Source organism: Pleurodeles waltl, chromosome 3_1 (assembly GCF_031143425.1).
Source record: "Pleurodeles waltl isolate 20211129_DDA chromosome 3_1, aPleWal1.hap1.20221129, whole genome shotgun sequence".
Taxonomy (NCBI): domain Eukaryota; kingdom Metazoa; phylum Chordata; class Amphibia; order Caudata; family Salamandridae; genus Pleurodeles; species Pleurodeles waltl.
This window is the reverse complement of record NC_090440.1, coordinates 482,651,029-482,672,447: the sequence shown is the minus strand read 5'-3', so window position 1 is coordinate 482,672,447 and position 21,419 is coordinate 482,651,029. Positions and strand designations below refer to the sequence as shown.

General features: G+C 47.8%; 1 protein-coding gene across 2 annotated transcripts in view; it reads right to left on the bottom strand.

Annotated features, from left to right (window-relative positions):
* CHD2 (chromodomain helicase DNA binding protein 2) overlaps positions 1-21,419 on the bottom strand; it is a 1,519,436-nt gene that overhangs the window by 1,287,065 nt on the left and 210,952 nt on the right. For both annotated transcript variants that reach the window (XM_069222751.1, XM_069222752.1), the window contains one exon: positions 10,972-11,030. In XM_069222751.1, the coding sequence (XP_069078852.1) occupies positions 10,972-11,030 (59 nt within the window). The remainder of the gene's footprint in view (positions 1-10,971; positions 11,031-21,419) is intronic.

Sequence of the window (21,419 nt, the reverse complement as noted above, 5' to 3'; positions counted from 1 at the left end):
CCTGTCCTTTGTGCCAAATGCGGGGGAGAAAGTTCTGGCGAAAAATGGCAAGTTGGCGATTTTTCCCAGGCCACTTTAGCTCTTGGCTGATCAGTCTCTGATTGTGGTTGGAAAGCCAGCTTTCTCTTGAATTTGAGAGGAGGGGCAGTTTGGATCTTTCCAATATCTTTATGGATCTGAATCTGTGCCTGTGTTTGCTCAAACTCTTCAATTTGAAGATCCTCTTCAAATCTGTGCCTCTCTTTGAGCTGTTTAGAAAGCCCATGTTCCTCGGTGTACAAGGTCTTTTTCGGCTCCGAAGCTGGTTTTCTCGGCACCGAAATGCCCATGCTGATGGAAGGCCTCGGCTCTGAAAGGCTCTTTCGAGGCTCTTTCGAGGCTTAGTCGGCTCGAGTCCGAAGACTTTGGCACGATTTTGGTCTTTTTCAGTGCCAAAGGTGTTGCTTGGTCACCGCTTTGTTTTTTATGGGTCGAGCCATGGCCTTCAGGCAGTGGCGTCCCCGAGGCCTTATGTTTTTTCGGTTGACTGTGGGGTTGGGTCGGGGAAGGAGTACTTACTTTTTGGCCTGCTGTAGGCGGTCGGAGTTGTCCGAGTCCAGACCCTGGATGGAGATAGCCATCTCCTCCTCTTTGAAGTCAAGGTGTTCCGAAGTTTTCGACGCCATCTGCATCCACCTCGCCCTCCAATCCCTCAAGGTCTTTTTTGATTGAAAGGACTTGTGGGCCTCACAAGTATCTTCTGTGTGCTCCGGTGACAGACACAGATTACAGACCCGATGCTGGTCTGTTTAGGGATACTTAGCGTGGCACTTCGGGCAGAAACGGAAAGGGGTCCGGTCCATTAGGCTTCGACGACGTCTGTGGTCGGGCCGACCAGGCCTCAGCTGGGGTGCGGATGCCCCGAAGGGCCACCGAAACGGTTGTCTCGTCAGTGTTGATGTGCCGATGGAAGATGTTTCCCGATCGTAAACAATACCGATGCTTTCGAGGATTTATAGTCTTTTTTCCGATCCGAATAACGGAGCGAAGAGGAACACGTCCGAACCCGATGGCGGAAAGAAAACAATCTAAGATGGAGTCGATGCCCATGCGCATTGGACCCGAAAGGGAGGAGTCACTCGCTCCCGTGACTCGAAAAGACTTCTTCGAAGAAAAACAACTTGTAACACTCCAAGCCCAACACTAGATGGCAGGAACAGTGCACAGCATTTGTATCTGCAGCTACACATGCCATCGAATGTATATATATATATATATATATATATATATATATATGTATATATATACATATACATATATATATATATATATATATATATATATATATATATATATACACATACACATACACTAAAACAATAAGAGGCATACAAAGCTTAGAAAATAGTGTAAAATAGCAATATGCAATAGTAGCCCTAGGGGGAGCCATACCATATACTAAGAAAGTGGGATGCTAGGACGTGGCCCCCACCTACGTAAGTAAATCGTGTAGAGGGGAGCTGGGAGTACTAAGTTACCACACAGGTAAGTAATGCAGGACCATCCAGGAATGTCGGAGTAAAACACTAGATTGCCCCAAAACCACCCCAAAGGAGGAAAAGAAGACACCCAGAACAGCCTGCAAGGAATCAGCAGTGGAAAACCGAAGATGGAGCCCTGTGGAGAGAGAGGACCAAGTCCAGAAGTGTCTGTTGAGTCCAGGGGGAGTAGGAGATACTACCCACCCACAGGTACCTTTTGGAGTTGGTCGACGAAGAAGTAAGACAGGTCAGCACTGCAGCACAGAAGCTGAAGAAGAGTTTCTGGTCTGTGCAAAAAGTGTCCCACGCTAGAAGCGCTCCAGAAGTTTGGTGAAGGATTTCCATCAACAAGCCTTGGCAAAGGCAAAAATGCGGTGGGAGGAAAAGCGGTGCTGCTGGGGATCAGCAAGCTCCAGGACGACTCTACCCAGGAGGGGGAGTAACAGGGGACCCTCTGCGTTGCAGAAGGCCCATAGGACAGAGGCAGCACCCCCAGGCGTCCCACAGGGCAGGGACACAGAAGTCACAGAAGCAGCCCAAGCAGCACCGTTGAAGTTGCTCCCACGTCGCTGGAGGCCCACACAGAGGTCCAGAAGTTGCAGGAGGGAGTTCTGGGGGCTGGAGCTACACGTCACCTGAAGTTCCCCTTGGAGGTGAAGCAACAAGCTTTGGCAGTGGCAAAGGACGCGGTGCACGGGGGTATTGTCGTGCATGGGGTGGAAAGGACTTACCACCACCAAAGTGCAAAAGCTGGTAGAGAGGACCAAGGGAGACTCTCTGGACCACCACCAGTGATGCAGCACCCTCGCCACTAAGGATGAGGGGAGATCCACGCAGCCAGTCGTCGATGCAGCCAGGTACCTCTGATTACAGGGGAGTGACTCCTTCAACCCAAGGGAGATTCCTTCTTCTCCTTGTGCAGTCTTCTTAGGATGCACAGCCGGGGAAATGCTGCAACATTGGAACCAAGATGGCAGAACCCAGGGACCCTCTAGAGGAGCTCTGGGTACCAACCCTTGGGTGGTGATGGACAGGGAGTAGTAACTCTCCTTTCCATTGTCCAGTTTTGCGCTAGATAAGGGACTGGGGATCCCTGAACCGGTTTGGACTGGTTTATGCACTGAGGACACCAAATGTGCCCTTCAAAGCAAAACCAGTGGCTTGGGGAGGCTACCCCTCCCAAGCCAGTCATACCTATTTCCAAAGGGAGAGGGTGTGACCTCCTTTCCCAAAAGAAATAATTTGTTCTACATTCCTGGGCTTGATCAGATCAAGCAGCAGGAGGGCAGAAACATGTCTGAGGGGTGGCAGCAGCTGGGCTGCCTGGAAAAAACCCTGCAAGACCGGTGGTAGCAATGCTGGGGTCCTCTAAGGCGCTCCCAGAGTGCATGGAATCATACTTTCAATACTTGCAACAGTATTGGGGTATGATTCCGACGTGTTGGATACCAAACATGCCCAGGTTCGCAGTTAGCATTATGTAGCTGGACATAGGTAGGGACCTATGTCCAGTACATATATAAAAAGGCATCCCCGCACTCATGAAGTCCAGTAGAATGGAGCTGCCCTTAACCCTGGCTCCTCCACAACCTGCTTCCAGGCCACCCCGAAGCACACCAAAGGACCCTTCTCCTGCCGCACCTGCAATTTCACCTGCAACAGAACAACGAAGCCTACAACAACCGACACCAACCACCTGCACTGCATCCTCCTCAACACACGCTCCGCACGAAACCTCGCAATCGAGCTCTGGGACCTGCTCAACACCACCGCCCCAGACGTAGCCTTCCTTACCGAAACCTGGTGGAACGACTCCTCGGTCCCAGACATCGCCATCGCCATCCCTGACGGCTACAAGATCACCAGAAGAGATCGCACCAACGGAACCGGTGGAGGAATAGCCATCGTTCACAAATCCACCCTCAAGATCCACACCCACACGGACGACACCCTCAAGACAGCTGAACACCTTCACTTCCAGATCCACACGGACCCCAACACTACCCTCAGAGGAACTCTCATATACCGACCACCAGGACCAAGACCCCCCTTCAGTGACACCATTTCCGACCTCGGCAGCACCCACGCCCTCGCCTCAACGGACTACATCATCCTTGGAGACCTCAACTTCCACCTGGAGAACAACAACGACGCCAACACCGCATCACTGACCACCAACCTCGGACTCAGACAACTGGTCAACACACCCACCCACATCGCCGGTCACACCCTAGACCCACTCTTCACTGCAAGCAACCACATCTCTTTCAACCACACCACCGAACTCCACTGGACCGACCACCACTGCGTCCATTTCACATTCAAGAAAAACACCGAACATCACCGCACCCCACTACCACCACACCGCAGCTGGGGAAAAGTCACTGCAGACCAACTAACCAGCACCCTCGCCAAGAACCCGCCGACCGACCCCACCAACCCGGACTCCGCCTCCATCAACCTCCAACAGTGGCTCCTCAACTGCGCCAACACCCTTGCACCACTCAAGAGGCCCACCGTCAACCAAGAAAAGAAAAAAGCAGCATGGTTCACAGACGAGCTCATCACCTCCAAACACTCCTGCCAGAAACTCAAGAAAAAATGGCTGCTCGAACGCACACCCGACAGCCTAGAAGCCCACAAGGAAGCCACCCACAAGCACCACCAACTTATCCGACTCGCCAAACGCTCCCACTTCACAGAACGCCTTAACAACAACGCGCACGACAGCAAGGAACTCTTCTGCATCGTGAAGGAGCTCTCCAACCCCAGCGCCAACGTCAACGACATCCCACCATCCCAGAAACTCTGCGACGCACTCTCTATTTTTTTCTACCAGAAAATCGCCGCCATCCACGACAGCCTCAACTCCACACCTCCGCCAGACCATACCCCCGACAACTCCTCCTACGCCAACCGCCTCACCACCTGGACCCACGTAGATGACGCCGAAACCCGAAAGACCATGAACTCCATCCACTCAGGATCCCCATCAGACCCCTGCCCACACCACGTCTACAACAAAGCCGACTCCACCATCGCCCCCCAACTTCGTAAAATCATCAACCTTTCCTTCGACACCGCCACCGTCCCGGACAGCTGGAAGCACGCCGACATCCAAGCCCTCCTCAAGAAACCAAAGGCTAACCTCAACGACCTCAAAAACTTCCGCCCGATCTCCCTCCTCCCCTTCCCAGCGAAGGTCATCGAGAAGATCGTCAACACCCAGCTCACCCACTACCTCGAAGACAACTCCATCCTAGACCCCTCCCAATCCGGATTCAGACGCAACCACAGCACCGAGACTGCATTCCTCGCCGCCACAGACGACATCAGACAGCAAATGGACAACGGCGAAACTTCAGCCCTCATCCTCCTAGACCTATCCGCCGCCTTCGATACGGTCTGCCACCGCACCCTACTAACTCGTCTCCACGAAGCCGGAATACAAGACAAAGCCCTCAACTGGATCTCCTCTTTTCTCTCCGGCAGAACCCAGAGAGTCCGACTCACATCCTTCCGCTCCGAAGCCACCAACCTCATCTGCGGAGTCCCCCAAGGCTCCTCGCTAAGCCCAACACTATTCAACGTCTACATGGCACCCCTCGCTCAACTGGCCCGGCAGCACAATCTCAGTATCCTCTCCTACGCCGACGACACCCAGCTCATCCTCTCCCTTACTAAAGATCCATACACCGCCAAAGCCAACCTCCACAAGGGACTAAAATCCATTGCCGAATGGATGAGAAACAGCCGCCTGAAGCTAAACTCAGATAAGACGGAAGTCCTCATCCTCGGACGCTCCCCCTCGGCCGACTCCTGGTGGCCCACCGCACTGGGACCCCCACCTACTCCAGCCAACCACGCACGCAACCTCGGCTTCATCCTCGACTCCGCCCTCACCATGTCCAAACAGGTCAACGCAGTCTCCTCCTCCTGCTTCAACACCCTCCGCATGCTCCGTAGAATCTACAAGTGGATCCCGACGGAAACCAGAAAAACGGTGACCCAGGCCCTCGTCAGTAGCAGACTAGACTACGGCAACGCACTCTACACAGGCATCCCAGCAAAAGACATCCAATGACTCCAACGCATCCAGAACGCATCCGCCCGTCTGATCCTCGACATACCCCGCCGATGCCACATCTCCCACCACCTGAATGACCTCCACTGGCTCCCCGTGGACAAGAGGATCACCTTTAAACTCCTCACCCACGCGCACAAAGCACTACACAACGCCGGACCCGCCTACCTGAACAACAGACTCAACTTCTACGCCCCCTCCCGCCAACTCCGCTCTGCCAACCTCTCCCTCGCCATCGTTCCCCGAATTCAACGCAAGACCGCCGGCGGCAGATCCTTCTCCTACCTCGCCGCCAAGACCTGGAACTCACTCCCGACCTCCCGGCGCCAGACCCAGGACCTCCTCACCTTCAGGAGACTCCTCAAGACATGGCTCTTCGACCGATAGCAGCTGTCCCCCTCCCCCCCCAGCGGCTTGAAACCCTAACGGGTACATAGTGCGCTTTATAAATTTAATGATTGATTGATTGATTGATTGGGGGCACCTCTGCTAGAGCAGGGGTGCCCTCACAAACAGGTACCTGCACCCTGCCCTCTGGGCTGAGAGAGCCTACCATAGGGGTGACTTACAGTGACATGTAGTGAAACCGGGTGCGTAAACCCGGTTCAGACTGCATTGAACACTTTGAACACTTTGCATGGGCTCCCTACAGGTGACAGAATAACTGCTGCAGCCCATAGGGATCCCCTTGAATCCCAATGCCCTGGGTACCCAGGTATCATATACTAGGGACTTACATAGGGGCACGAGTATGCCAATTGTGGGGATAAAAAGTTACCAGCAACCAAATTTAGAGGAGAGAGCAGTCGCTGGGGTCCTGGTTAGCAGGATCCCAGTGAACACAGTAAAACACACTGACAAACAGGCCAAAAGTGGGGGTAACCAAGCTAGAAAGAGAATACTTTCCCACAAGTGTTATCTACTTTTTCCTCTGTCAACCAATTGGGGATTCACTGGACTGTCCGCACAGTGTACTTCTTTTAAGTACACAATATAGAGGATTAGCCTCCTACAGGTGGGGTGCATTGGATTGGATTGGGGTGGATTGGAGAGGTGGATTGTATTGCGGTGGAGTGGATCGGAGTGCAGTGGGGTGGATGGATTGGATTGGAGTTGAGTGGACTGAACTGGGGTGGGATGGACTGGACTGGGGCATACTGGATGGATTAGAGTGTGGTGGAATGAAGTGGAGTGTGGTGGAATGAAGTGGAGTGGGGTGGACTGGAGTGGGGTGGATTGGGATAGAGTAAGTAATACAGTTTTAACTTATTGGCAAAAAGCTATTTTAAAAATGGAAACAGTGCAATTTTTAAACAGTTCCTGGGGGGAAGAAAAGTTAGATCTGTTTACAGGTAAGTACAACAATTACAGTCTCAGTCTCCGGGTTTTAGGAAGTCCACCAGTTGGGGTTCAAGTTAACCCCAATCACCCACTACCAGAAACATGGGGCCTGTCGGGTGCAGAGGTCAAAGTTGAGCAAATTTAACTTGGGCTCCTATGGAGACAGGGGGTACTCGGAATTCGGTCAACCAGCAGGTAAGTACCCGCGACTCAGAGGGCAGACCAGGAGGGAATTAGAGGAGGACTGGAGGGGCCACAAGTAGGCACCAAACACACACCCTCAGCGGCACAGGGGAAGCCAGGTGCAAACGGGACGTTGGGTTTCCAATGTTGGTCTATGAGGAGACCCCAGGGGTCACTCAAGAGGCTGCAGGCGAGGTCCAGGGGGTGTGGGGGGTGTTTTGGGCACATCACTGGTCGCACTTGGAGGAGGACTGCCTGCTGAACGATGAGTCACTGGGGGTTGGTTTCTCCAAGGCCTTGGGGCTGCGGGTGCAGTGTGTTATTTAGGCGCTGGATATCTTCGTCTGGAACTTTGCGGTCAGGGGGTCCTCGGGATTCCCTCTGCAGGTGTCGTCATGGAGGGGTGGAGAGGTCAACCCAGGGTGGGCACTTGCTCACAATCGCCTGGGGACCTTACCTTGCTGGGTGGACCGCCTGGACACAGGCCATAGGTGTTGGGTGCACAGGGGTCAAGACTCACGCATCCGGACTGAGGTGGGAGTCCTTGGTTGTAGGTTTCTTCAGACAGAGCCGCTGTCCTTGGGAGTTCTTAGTACTTCTGGATGCAGGGCAGTCCTCTGGAGTTGGCAAAGGTCACTGGGCCCGCTAGGCGCACCGCTGGTCTTTTTGCAGGTTCTTTGAAGCAGAAGACAGGCCGGTAGGGCTGGGGCCAAAGCAGCTGTCTTCCTTCTTCTCTGCTGGGGGTTTCAGCTTAGAAGTCCTTTTCTTGTTGTAGGTCATCAGGAATCTGGTGAGCTGGGTTCACGGAGGTCCTTAAATCCTAGATTTAGGGGTGTGTAAGGGTCAGAGGGAAATAGCCAATGGCTACTGTCCCTGAGGGTGGCCACACCCTCCTTGTGCCCACTCCCTTTGGGTGAGGGGGGCACTTTCCTATCCCTATTGGTCCCTGTCCTCCAAACCAAGATGGAGGATTCTGCAGGGAGGGGGGTCACTTCAGCTCTGAACACCTTAGGGGTGGTCCTGGCTGGGGTGGTCACTGCTCACTGTTTTCCTTCATTTTCCCATCGGACTTGCTGCCAAAAGTGGGGCTTTGTCTGGGGGGCAGGCATCTCCACTAGCTGGACTGCCCTGGGGCACTGTAACCCGAGGCTTGAGCCTTTGAGGCTCACCACCAGGAGTTATAGTTCCTGCAGGGGAGAGGTGTGAAGCACCTCCACCCAGGACAGGCTGTGTTTATGACCACAGAGTGCACAAAGGCACTCACCCCATGTGGTCAGAAACTTGTCTGAAAGTGGCAGGCTGGCACAGACTGGTCAGTCCTACACTAGCAGTTGGGCTAACATACAGGGGCCATCTCTAAGATGCCCTCTGTGTGCATTTTTCAGTAATCCCACACTGGCATCAGTGTGGGTTTATTGTGCTGAGAAGTTTGATACCAAACTTTCCAGTATTCAGTGAAGCCATTATGATGCTGTGGAGTTCATAATGACAAACTCCCAGACCATATACTCAATATGGCTACACTGAACTTGTAGCCTGACTGTATAAGAACGGACTTAGACACTGTAGGGGCATATTGCTCATGCAGCTATGCACCCACCTGTGGTATAGTGCACCCTGCCTTAGGGCTGTAAGGCCTGCTAGAAGGGTGACTTACCTATGCCCCAGGCAGTGGTTTGTGGGCACAGCACCCTGAGAGGAGTGCCATGTCAACTGGGTCTTTTTTTCTCCCCACTAGCACACACAAGCTGCAAGGCAGTGTGCATGTGCTGGGTGAGGGGTCCCTTAGGATGGCATAATACATGCTGCAGCCCTTAGAGACCTTCCCTGGTCACAGGGCCCTTCAAACCATGGGTACCTTTTACAAGGGACTTAACTGCGTGCCAGGGCTGTGCCAATTGTGGAAACAACGGTACAGTTTTAGGGAAAGAACACTGGGGTGGTTTGGGTGGATTGGATTAAAGTGAGGAAGATTTGTAGCAGTGGACTTGATTGGAGTGGGGTGGACTGTTTTAGAATAGGGTGGATTGCAGTAGGATGGGATGGATTGGGGTAGGATGGGTTGGATTTGAGTGTGGAGCCCTGGAATGCAGTGAGGTGGGGTTGATTGTTTGGGGTGAGGTGTATTGGACTGGAGTGGGATAGAGTGGACTGGGTTGGACTGGGCTGGACTGGGGTGAAATAGATTGGTGTGTGGTGGACTGTGCTATAGTGGAGTGGATTGGAGTGAGGTGGATCGGACTGGAGTGGGGTGGGCTGGATTGGACTGGAGTGAGGCAGATTGTTTTGGATTGGAGTGGGCTGTTTGGGGGAGGAGTGGGGCAGGTTGCTTTGGATTAAAGTGGGGCAGGTTGAAGGGGGCAGGTTGTTTTGGATTTAAGTTGGACAGATTGGACAGGGGTAGACTGGAGTGGGGAAGGTCGTTCTGGACTGAAGTGGAGCAGATTGTTTTGAATTGAAGGGGACAGCTTGTTTTGGATTGGAATGGGGTACATTGGAGTTGGGCAGATTGTTTTGGATTGGAGTGGGGCAGATCTTATTAGGGTGGATTGGGTTGGTGTGGGATGGATTGCATGGAAGAGGGCATGATTGCATGGGAGTGGGGCAGACTGAGTGGGACAGATTGCTTTGGATTGGAGCGGGCAGACTGGAGGGAGCAGATTGTTTTAGATTGGGATGGGGCAGATGTTAGTGGGCAGATTGAAGTGGAGCAAATTGTTTTGGATAAAAATGGGGCATAATGGAGTGAGGCACACTGGAGTGGGACAGTTTGTTTTGGATTCGAGTGCAGTAGATTGCAGTGGAGCAGATTGGTTTGAATTGGAGTGGGGCAGACTGTTTTGGATTGGAGCTTGGCAGATTTTTGTGGAGTGGTGCATATTGTTTTGGACTGGGGTGCAGCAGATTAGATTGGGTAAATTCGGACGATTGGGGTAGGTTAGAGTGTACTGGAGCGGGGTGAGTAGATTGGACTGAGTGGGATGAATTGGTGTGGGGTCAAGTGGGGTGGATTGGGTTGGATTGTAGTCGGGCGTATTGGAGTGGGGTGAACTGGGGTGTACAGCACGATTATGTGTTAAAGCGTAACTCCAAAAACTACACATAATAAAGAAGCAATGTCAGTTTTCAATATTTCTAACAAAATAACGAGTGGAAAGTGAGAAAAGACAACTTGGCAAAATAAAAGAAACTTAGCTATAAAAAATTAACTTTGCAGTTTGGTTTGTCCTGCTGGATAGTCATGAGCCTACTGTTTGTAGGGCACTAAAAGTTAAAAAGAACAAAATAGTACGTCAATCATGTTGGGAGCAGCGGATGGGCACTGATTAAGTTGAATCAATCAGTGCTTGGTCCCTGCTCCCCAGAGAGGAACGTAAATGATGTTTGCACTGCAGTTACAAATTATGAGACTGTAAAGAAGAGTGCCAAGCAAGCCAACAAATGGTAAGCAATAGGCGGGCTCCAAGCCCTTTACTGTACGCTAGAGCATGCACTCGCAGACTCGACCCTGAAAACTACAAGTAGGTTTTCTAGACAATAAGCTACATGGTACATAAGCAAATAGCTATGTGATCTCCACAACAAAGTGTGTGCTTTAGACTGCTTCAAGCTCACAAGCAGTCTCACATACCAATAGTTATACAATAGCAGAAACATTTTTAATAATAGACTTGATTCACTCACTGACGACTGTTTCCAATTGGAAACTGGGCACGACAAAGTCAACATGAGCGTGTAAAGAGAGCAAAATTAATAATGACTATTATGGGCATTATTATTAGAGTCAACACAGATGAAAGACAATTTGCTAATAATATCAGCATCTTATCATTGAACACCTACTGTATTTTCCTCTGACTCTGGCCTCTTCGTCTGGGGCTTATGCTTTCCGATTCGCTAGTCTAAAGAAAAAGAAAAGAACAGTTCAATGTGACTTTGCTTTTTAATTAGTTACAGTTAACAGGACCAACAGTGACGGTTAAAAATCATAGCACTATTCACTTACCCTTAATGCTGATTTTCCGTCATGGCTATAGTCAGTAAATGTATAAACACTAAATATCTCTGACGTAGCACTGTGAGACAAAAGAACTGGGCATCCAGGGTGCAGTGCAGACACTGCTACTACAAGGTACTAGTAAGGTACCAGTAAAAATACACTTAAGCTCCTGAAACAATTTATGCTTACGATTCAGTAATCAGAGCTAGATCAGATCTGTGCACAATTGTCAGAAGACATGGAAGCAACCTTTACATATGGCAAATAAAGCAGGACGGGGGTCCGTCCTACACAAGCTTCCCACTATGCACAATTTAAGCTTAAGCAATTGAATAACCTTCAAAGCATCTACCTGTCTTCCTTCATGTTGATGGGCAAGAGAGATGAGATTGAATACTTTTTGCAAAATAATCTCTCGTATTTATACCACGGAGGTAGATGGGTTGATTGGGAATTTAATAAAAATACCCATGCAGTGGAACTAGGAGTACAGGTGTGTACTTTTTCATTTTCATAATGTGAACGTCGTTAACATTCACAAACATGGACTGTGCCTGGGCATGCGCAAGACAGAAGAATATCAAAATTCAAGATGAAATCATGAAAATACTGCAGAAAAGTCCATTCTACAATTCACACAATAGAACTTTGCACTCTTCTGCAATGCATTATAGTGAGTGGTAGCTTATTGTGTGTACAAGTTGATACCTTACAAGTCAAGATCATACCTTAGCAAAAGGGTATCTACCACGATAAACAATTGTGCATTATCGATGCTCACAACAATAAAAAAGATAAACTGAACTGATTTGAAAAAAATATATTTTGGCTTTTTATTAGTTTTCACTGTGTAAGTTATTTTAATATTGTGTATACATTTTTGTATTGTTCATTTTATTTTTAATTGGGAAATATATTTAAAGATTTTTTTTTTTTTGGGCTGTTAGGTTTGGAGGTGAATATAGTGCTAAGCTTTTTAATATTCATTTTTAATTGTTTCTAAAAATATTTTGACTTTGTAAATTATTTTATTTGTAGATTTAATTGATAACCTTAAAAAAAATTGTAATTGTTGTAATTTGTTTTTCAAATCATTGATCCTGTTAATAAATTTAAAATATGTGTACATAAATTGATTGTAATAGTTTTTTATATTACCCGCTTTTAAGATTCAGTTATTAAATTAATGTGTGCTATTTTTTTTCAGGTTTTATTTTCATTTGATTTTGTCATTGTTGGAGTTTTGGGGTAGCAGGTTGGGAAGTGTTTTAAAGATATATTTTTGTAATTAGTATTTTTTTAAGGTTTGTTTTTTGTATTCTTATTTGTTAATGTGTTAATTTAAGTATTGTTAAACATTTTATAATAAATAAAAATACTTCTTATATATTTATTAACATTTATTTAAGCTTTTCGATATCCAACACCTACCCTATTGTCCCTCCGGTTGGAGTGGGAATAGCAAATTTTATTCCTCCAAAGTCCAATACTTTCCTCACTGTTGCTTAGATTGGAATGGTAATAGGAAATTCAGCCACTTCAAAGTCCAACAATTTACCTACTTACTTTGGAGTGGGATTAGTGCATTTGACATCTACAACTCTAATTATTTTTTATGTAATTTGTTTTTACTTGTTTTTTGTAACATCATTACATTTTGGTATAGGCACAAGCAATACACACACATCACAGGGCCCTGTGGGAGGCCCCCAGAGTACAGTTGTTTGACCAGGATAGCCCATGATTCCCCCAATCCCACATCAATCAGTCCCCAAATCCAATATGTAGTATACCCACCATTTCCCCCATAACTTTGAGTCCTTTTCTGGGGCATCAAAGGGATATTTAAATCTTCTCTTTCAATGAATCACAGTGGTCCATGCCTGCTCTCCATTCTCCAAATGTGGGTAGAGGGCCCTGGCACTTTCCATCATTTTGCTATATCTTGTTTTGTCAGTAGCATTCCCAGTCCTACCAGAGTCATCTCACCCCTCGGACTTCCCAAATCCTCCACAATGTCAAGCAGGGCAACCTTGGGTGAGACATTAATCCTCCGGTCCAATACCTCTGACACTGTGTTGATAAAGTTGTGACACAGTATTATCGGTGGATAACAGGGAGTCCCCACACCATGCGGTGAAGTCTCCCAAGTCCTCTTGGTATCTAGTGCCGTTAGGTTCTGGGAGTCTGAACCTTCACAGTTGTTTGGGTGTGAAAGTCTGCAGTCTAAGTAGTTTAGATAGATGAAGCATTGGCGAGCCAAAATGGCCCGGGTACATGGTGCCATGCAAGCATCCCTCCATTTTACTTCTTCTAGTGGGTCCAGCAACCCCTCCCATCATTCCTTAGAGGTCAGTAGTGAGAATGGAGAATGGCAAGTGAGCCCATGAGCAGCCGATCATCCGAGGGATTGTAGTTCGGTGGTGTGGTGAGTTCTTCTCGGAATTCCAACAGGGCGTGTCCGAGTTGGAGGTAACGGAAGAATTGGGATCTGTAGATGGAGAATTCAGTTTGGAGGGTGAGGAAAAGTTCTTGTTATTGCCCTCCCAGATGTCTCCCAGCCTTGACTGCCTATCCAGTCCCATCCCCTAATCTTATTGAGTTGCACCTCTCAGCCTAACCATCTGCCAGTCCAGAGGAGGGTTTACAGCATCACCCACCAGTCCCAGTCTGTCCAGCACAGCGCTGACCTCCAGGCCTTGAACACTATTCTAGTTATCTCCCTGAGTGTCTAAGAGATTGGTGCCTTCTTTAGCATGCCTATATATTATCCAGGCCAATTAGTGAGACCCCCACCCTAAATGCAGGGTCTGCCCATCCCTCTTGTATCCATTCAATCACCACTGGCGAATGTGTCACCTAGTAGTAAAGACAGATGTCAGCCATGGCCGGTCCACCAATGAACGTAGACGGGACACACTTGTCAAAGAAAATCCTGGGGGTTTGTTCGCCCATATAAACTTCTAAGCCTCAGAGATGATAGTTGTTAATGACTGGTTCAGGATGGAAAAGGAGTAGTTTTGGAGGAGACACAAAAAGGTGTGTGAGTATCATCATCTTATACAGAGCCACTCTACCCAGCAGGTTATGTGCAGTTTGATCTATCTGTCCATGTCCTCCTGAATGATACAGGTGAGAGGTCTAAGGTTAAGGTTCCAAGCTAGGTTTGGTTCTCAGTTATATTAATTCCCAGGTACTGGAAGCTCTGGCGCCTGATAAGGTGAGTGGGATGAGACGCTTGGTCCTCTCGATCCTCATTCAAGGGAGCCAAATGGGACCTAAGGCCAGTCGACCCTCAGTCCTGACATCGATACAAAGGTATTCAAGATAAAGATTAGCGGGGTCCGGTTTCTGCCGGGCTGGTCAGGAAGAAAAGAACATCATCTGCATAGAGAGCTATACTATCTTCCAGTGCCATTCCACAAATCTCTAAACTTGGGCACTGCAACATATCCATGTCACCAATGGTTCATTGACACGACAAAGAGGAGGGAAGACAGGGAGCATCTCTGACTGGTGCCCCCTTGGATCAGCAGTAAAGGATGTAAACATAGGACTGAAACAGGGATCCCAGGTCTATCTTCAGCAGGACCTCATGTAGGAAAGACCAACCTAGTGAGTCAAAGGACTTCTTGAAGTGGAGGAGCATCAGCGCTGTAGCACAGTGCAATGTTTGGAAACATGCTAGGGCAAGGCGGTGCGAAAAACTGCAGTGAGTGATGAATCTGCACTGGTCTGGGTGGAACAATCGGTGGAGGACCTGGGCCTTCTTGCCAGTATTTTGGCGCACAGTTTAACCACGGTATTTATGAGGGAAATGGGTCTGTGAGAGGGGCATTCATCAGGTGATGAGGCAAGGTTTCAGTCATACCACTATGGTGGCTAGGTCTACCTCAGTGGGAAAATTACCTCAATCGATGGCTTTGAGGTACATATCTAAGATAGGGGGTAGGATGGTTTGGCATAGCCTGCTGTAAAATTCCACTGGGAATCCATCTGGGCGGGGAATTTTGCCTGAGTCGAGCTCCAAAAGAGCATTATTAAGCTCCTTTAAAGCTGGGTTTGGTCTAAGTGTTCCCGTTTTGTGGGGATCAATCTGGGCAATGGGATGTCTGCAATTACTAGGGCATACACCTCACATTCCAGGCATATGCACTCAGAATAGAGGGATCCATAATATTCACCAAAAGCGGAAGAAATTTCGGGCCAGGTTTTGGCTCACCCTCCATTTGGGCTGGTAATACCAGGCACAACTCTGGATTCCAGTTCTTTGGTGGCAACCAAGTGTAGGAGCCTGCCTGACTTGTCACCCCATTTATATACTCTTCTGGTTGAGGCCTACCAGAATTACTGTGCTTCATACTGACAAAGTTGTCGCAGGGCAGCCCTCTCTATGGTCAGGTGGCAGCTTAGCAGTTCTGTTAGGTTGCCCTAACTATGGTACTCAAGTGTTAGAACAGATGTTTCTAATCGTGATACAGGTCTGTGTCTCACAGGCTTGACCCCCCTAATATATGATGTTGTGTGGCCATGCACAGTAGCTTTGCAGGGACTCTAAATTGTTCCAGGTTAGTCCATGATTCTTTGATTAATACTTAATAAGGCTTTCAGCTGGGCCTGTAAGGTCTGGGTGAGAAAACTCTCCGAACTGAACCAGGCGTTGTAGCCCCTCATCTGTTTCTTTCCCTTCTGCCATCTCCCAACTGGATTGTGACAAGCGCGTCGTCAGACATAACCCTGGTCAGTATACGGGACTCTTGTGTGTGTAGAAGGTCAGGGGCTGGTAGCAAGAAGTCTATGCAGGATAGTGAACTATGTGCTGCTGAGGTATACATGCACTATTCGCGGTGGGATTCCACATCCTCCAGATCTCACAAAGCCAAGTCCTAAGGCCTAGCTGACAACTCCCTAAGGGCTAATATAAGATTTCTTTGTGTCCTCAGTGTGGAGGTGACTAGTTGTGGTGGAACATACACACTCAAAGATGTAGAGGGTACTGTCTACTGATTCCCTACACCACCATGTATCTCTTCAGGGTGTCATGGGTGACGTGAAGGTTCACCATAGGCAGGGACTTATGGAGCATAATAGCCGCCTCCTGGGTCTGCAGTTGAATCACATATGGTACATTTTGTTGTATCCATTCCTAGCCAACAACTTGCAGTTGCTCCCTAAGAGATGAGTTTCCTGGAACATCATGACCCGGGGCATGTCTGTGGATGAAATGTAGGACCGCTCATCGCTTGATAAGGGCTAGAAGACTGTTCACATTTCAGGTAATTACAATAAAGTTGGTCATTGAAGCCTATGTAGGAGATATTGTGCAGGGTGAGGGAATGTACTGTGAGTTGACCCTGGTCCACTTAGGAACCCTTCAGTCGCCACTGTCTTGGTTCGCAGCAAGGTGGGGCTGTAGAGTGCGTAGTGGCAGGAAGTGTTTGTGTTCTGACTCATGCCTAGAAAACTAAATTCAAAATAAGCAACATAAATAAACCAAATTCCCTTCCTCCAACTCCCCTCCACCCCAGAGAAGCATTCTGTTGCTCCAACTCCTATTTAGGCGGTAGTCTGAAACCTTCCCTAACTCCCAGTCCCAGGGCACCCACAGTCCCTAAAAGGGCCTTGAGTATAGATTGGCACACGTGTGTGGAAATTTAGTAGAACAAGTGAAATTGGTGCAACTGCCTCCCTCCATTGAATCAATGGTCCGTGTTCATGGGGTAGAGGAGTGTGGATGGGGGTGAGATTCTTGCAGTTGTAAAATTCTGGGCATCAGTCCTTCCTTCTCGAAGTCTGATGTGGCCGGTGTCTCTTGGTCCCCACTGCGTCCCGTGTGGGACAGCTTCCGACATATGAGACCTCTTCGGCCACTGGCAGCCCTCCTGAACCCTCATGTCCTGAACAGTCAGGCCACAGTTGCAGTGGATTAAGCCATAGAGGACATTGCACTGTCAGCCATTTCCAGGCATCTGAGCCATCGAAAAACTGATCTGCCCTTGTGAATAAATCGAAGGCGTGACGGAAACAGGAGCATGTATCGAAGTGCCATGGATTTGAGTTTTTGTTTAACCTGGTTGTATGACTTCCTTCCAAGTGTGGGCTTATCTAGTATAGCCTTGAAAGATCATTATGCATCCAAACTAATACACAGGCTGTTCCTTCACCCTTCTCACATGCCCTGAATTTTTAAATCATAAACCCTGTCGGTGGGGAGAAGGTGGCCGTCCGCTGTTTCAACTGAGATTACATCGCTAGTTGCTGTCGCATCCAGATGATCTTTCAGACTCTGGCGACATATCGTCACCTCTGCTGCACTGTCTAACAGAGTCACTGCCCACGTCTTGTTCTTCAACAGTGTTCTCAAGTATACTGGTATTTTATGCTGTCAGTGCTGCCACCTTTTTCTTTTTATACTATGGCTTTTGTTGAGGAGTCATTTCTCCTTTTTTAATGGTAGACTGATGCAAGTCTTTCTTTTTTTTCACGTATTCAGGACGTCGATCTGGACTGCCCCCTCTCTCGCTACGTCTATCCGGTGCGTCTTGAAAGGAACGAGAGAGACGTGAATCAGTATATCTGTCAGGAGTTTTAATATTCTCCCTATTTCTGAGATTGTATCTCCTTTCGGAGTTCTCCGGGTGTGGAGAATCAGCTCTCATATATCTTCGATCTTTAAAATCTTTTTGTTTGTCCCAGCGCTTCTTAGGGCCCTCTTGTGCCTGCTTAGTACCTTCCTTATGGGTGGTACCTTGTAACTCCAATTTCTTTGGCTTGGCTACCAAACCATCCCACCCTATACTGGTATAGGTATCGGAAATAATTTTCGGTAGCTGTCTCTCGTGTTACTGATGTGGAGTTTCCCGGAGACGCTGGTGTATCGCCAGTGCTACCGCTTCCCCTTTAATATTACTGAGTATTATTGAGGAAACAGCGTCAAAGTTACGCATTAATTTCATCCCCAAATCCAAGGCCGGTGCAGCCCCGTGCTCATTTTGTATTTGTTTTAACACTTCCGGTAAATTGTCAAGTGTCGGGGTACCATGTGTGGTAGTGTATATCGCAGCGAAGACTGTACCTCATGTGGCGCAGTCATCCACCGAGGGAACCATTCCAAAGGGCAAGCACATAGTGAGGAGTTTATGCTTTTCCTGTGGTCCCGTATGGGGAAAAACAGCTTCCAGCTGATTAGTTTTCTGGGCAATCCAGAACTGTATTTTTTCCCGTTCCGCTGGTACTTTACCCATGATAGTATGCACTGTTTGTGGATTAATCCCCGTAGCCAATTGGTAACCACCAGGTGCTGGCGGTGCTGGAGGCGCTGGTGTTGTGTTCAATGTTCGCATTACGAGCTGAACTAATCGTCTATTTAATGTCACTAATTCATTATATATATCTCGCAGATCTGCTATTGGCATATTTTGTATGCCTGGGTGAGGTGTGTATGTGGCAAACATAGGCAATGTTGGTCCGTCATTATTTAAGGGACCTCGCCTCACTCTTTGTAATACAAGTGGTAGGGCGCCTTCAAACCAGTTCTGATGCTCTTGGTATGTGAGCGATATTTCATGATACTGGTATGCTCGGGTACCGTAAAGGTACGTTTGCAATTTCATATGTGTGGAATGTATGTGTTCTTTGGTCTACCTCAGGAAAGGTGACACAACAGTAAAATGTTTCTGTTTGGTATGCTTCATTAGCTTCTATTATAAGAGTAACATCCCTGCCCTCATCTGTAAGGCCATGCGTTAATAAATGTGGTTTAGTGCATGTCTAGCAAGCATTTTCAGGAATGTCTATGGCAGCAGCCATTTTTTGTTCAGAAAAAAACGGAACACCAAAATGGGGAGTAGAAGTCCTTTTATGAGTTCGAGCTCGAACAACCTACAGCTTAATTAGGTGATACCTTTTCAGCTGAGGAGGATTTTCCCAAAGACCACGGACGTCTCTGTATAATGGTACTTAGGGTACCTGTTGTCTGCGAGACAGTGATAGTCGGGGTATCCGTAAATTAGTGCCTAAGCACCATCGTTGGTGGCGCCATGTTGTAGTCTGGACTCTTGCCTTAGGCAAGACTGCTGGTTAAAGGATGACAGTACTTTTGCTTGTAGGCGACTATCCCTATCCTACAACAAGTCGCAACTGTTGTCCCAACCTTACCGGCTCAATAGCAGCACCTCACCAGAAACACAATAGTAAAAGGTGATTTGTGGCAGCCCATACGCATGGACTGGAGAATAAGACATCTCAGGGAGTGTCGTGATTAAACTGAGATTACCCCTTTCTCAGAGATATATCACGTCTCATACAAACACAGGCAATGACAAAGATGCAGTAGAGTTGTAATAGTTTTTATTTAACACAACTGCAATTTGTGATAAGTTGCATGGGCTGCAATGATCAGGATAATGAATAATGCAACAAACAGAATTGTGAGGGCGAGAGTCATTATTACAAAGACCCCACCATCTTGCAATGCATAGAAAAGACATATGCGATGTAATATGCCCTAATACCCTAAAGTGAGAGGCCTAACCTCCTACCTAAAGGAGAGCTGGGTTTGCTACACCTAATCTGCCAATGCCATGTCCATGAGAGGAGCCCCCAACCCTTGTTACCTTGGAATGAGGTCTCTATCTCAGACTCTGCAGGGACGCGAAGATTGGGTCAGCGTCAAGACGACTGCAGAATCCGTATCAGCGATGGTGGCGATGCCCTCTGGTCGGAATCCCTCTGATTATCTGTCTAAAGTGCGATGTATTTATACAGATCTACCAGGACCCGATGTAGGTGTGTTCCCAAACAATAGATAACAGACATGCTTTGGACGGCAATCCCTCGCAAGTATAGAGAGGGAAAATCCCGAAATGTGAACACCTACTGTTTGTTTGTCTTTGTTGCTTGATCTTGACACCTTAGCGCGGTGGCACTGATAATGCAAAGCATAACAAGTGGCCTAACTACAGTATAAACAAGGCAGCCATCTTAGAAGAATTAAATAATTAAATGGGCTAAGACAGAGCAAGCTAAGTAGGTTAAAAGTCATTAGGTGACGGGGGCACGAGTCTGCAAGCCAGAGGCTAAGCTAACTCCTGTTATCCCATTAAAACGAACAAGGATTCACTAGAGGCATATCAACGCAAGTGGATGTCCTATGCACCAAGCTCCTTTCTTGCAATTTGGGTCTGGTGGTGGCAAAGATGGAAGTGGCCAAACACTGGGGTGCCCCCGAGATCCAGATTCTCCAGAAGTAGAGGTCAAAGATGGACCTATATATGGCTGCAAAAACAGTCACTTACAAGAGCAGAGGGTTCCCACGCAAGTTCTTTAAGATTTGGGAATGTTCAAGTCAGACATATAGTTGGGTGAGGGGCAGGCAGCTTTTGCAGATATCCTGGCATTTTCCTGTAAAGACCTTGTATAAGAAACACAGTTTGCTGAATTTAATTATTTGGTTCATTGGAAACCAACTGAGCTCTTTTAGGGCTGGTGTAACATGATCAGATTTTGTTTTCAAATTCAGGCTCAATCTGGCTGGCTGCTTTGGTTTGCATGCTTTATAGTTTTGGAATTTCTGCTTTGGTGCATTATAATAAAGTGGTTCAGTCAGGACAAATGGCTCTGGCGATTTCAATATAGTGCTTCATATGAAGGAGAGGGAGAACATTTCTCAGCATAAATGCTGAGACATATGACAACCTATTTGTGATGAAAGGAGAAATCCTCGTCAAACCACATACTCCGTTTTTTTCCCTTCACAGCTTAATTTCCAACCTCAGTGGACAATATTGCAGTACTGATCCATGAAGGATGGAGACATTTTATTGGTTTAGTCAACTCTGGTGCTAGAGTGTTAATGTGATCCTTGAACAGCAACACAGTACAGGTGTTGCATGGGATTTCGGATCCTTTTTTTTTATTCCTTGTTGATTGGATGATGTCCTCCTGCACTATAGTCTTTAAAAACAAATCAGAGGTTTTGGAGGGAACACAAGGTAGAGTAGAGATACACTGCATTTTAAACAAGGGGAAGCGTCAGCAGGTCAGAAGCTTGCTCAAGAGCCTTCCTTGGACTAAGGAGAAACTCTCGTTTTTTAGACAGTATTTGTTCAGTACTTCGTTGTAGAGACTTTTTACTTGTTTAGCACAAGTGGTTTAGGCAAGTAGTTGTTTAGGACCTAGTTGTTCCATCACATATTCCTTTATTGATAGTCATAAACGTTGGCTAATGAAAAATATCCTGGTAAACACGAAGGAAAGTTTCAATTCTATTAAGGGCAAGGAAGTGAGGGGT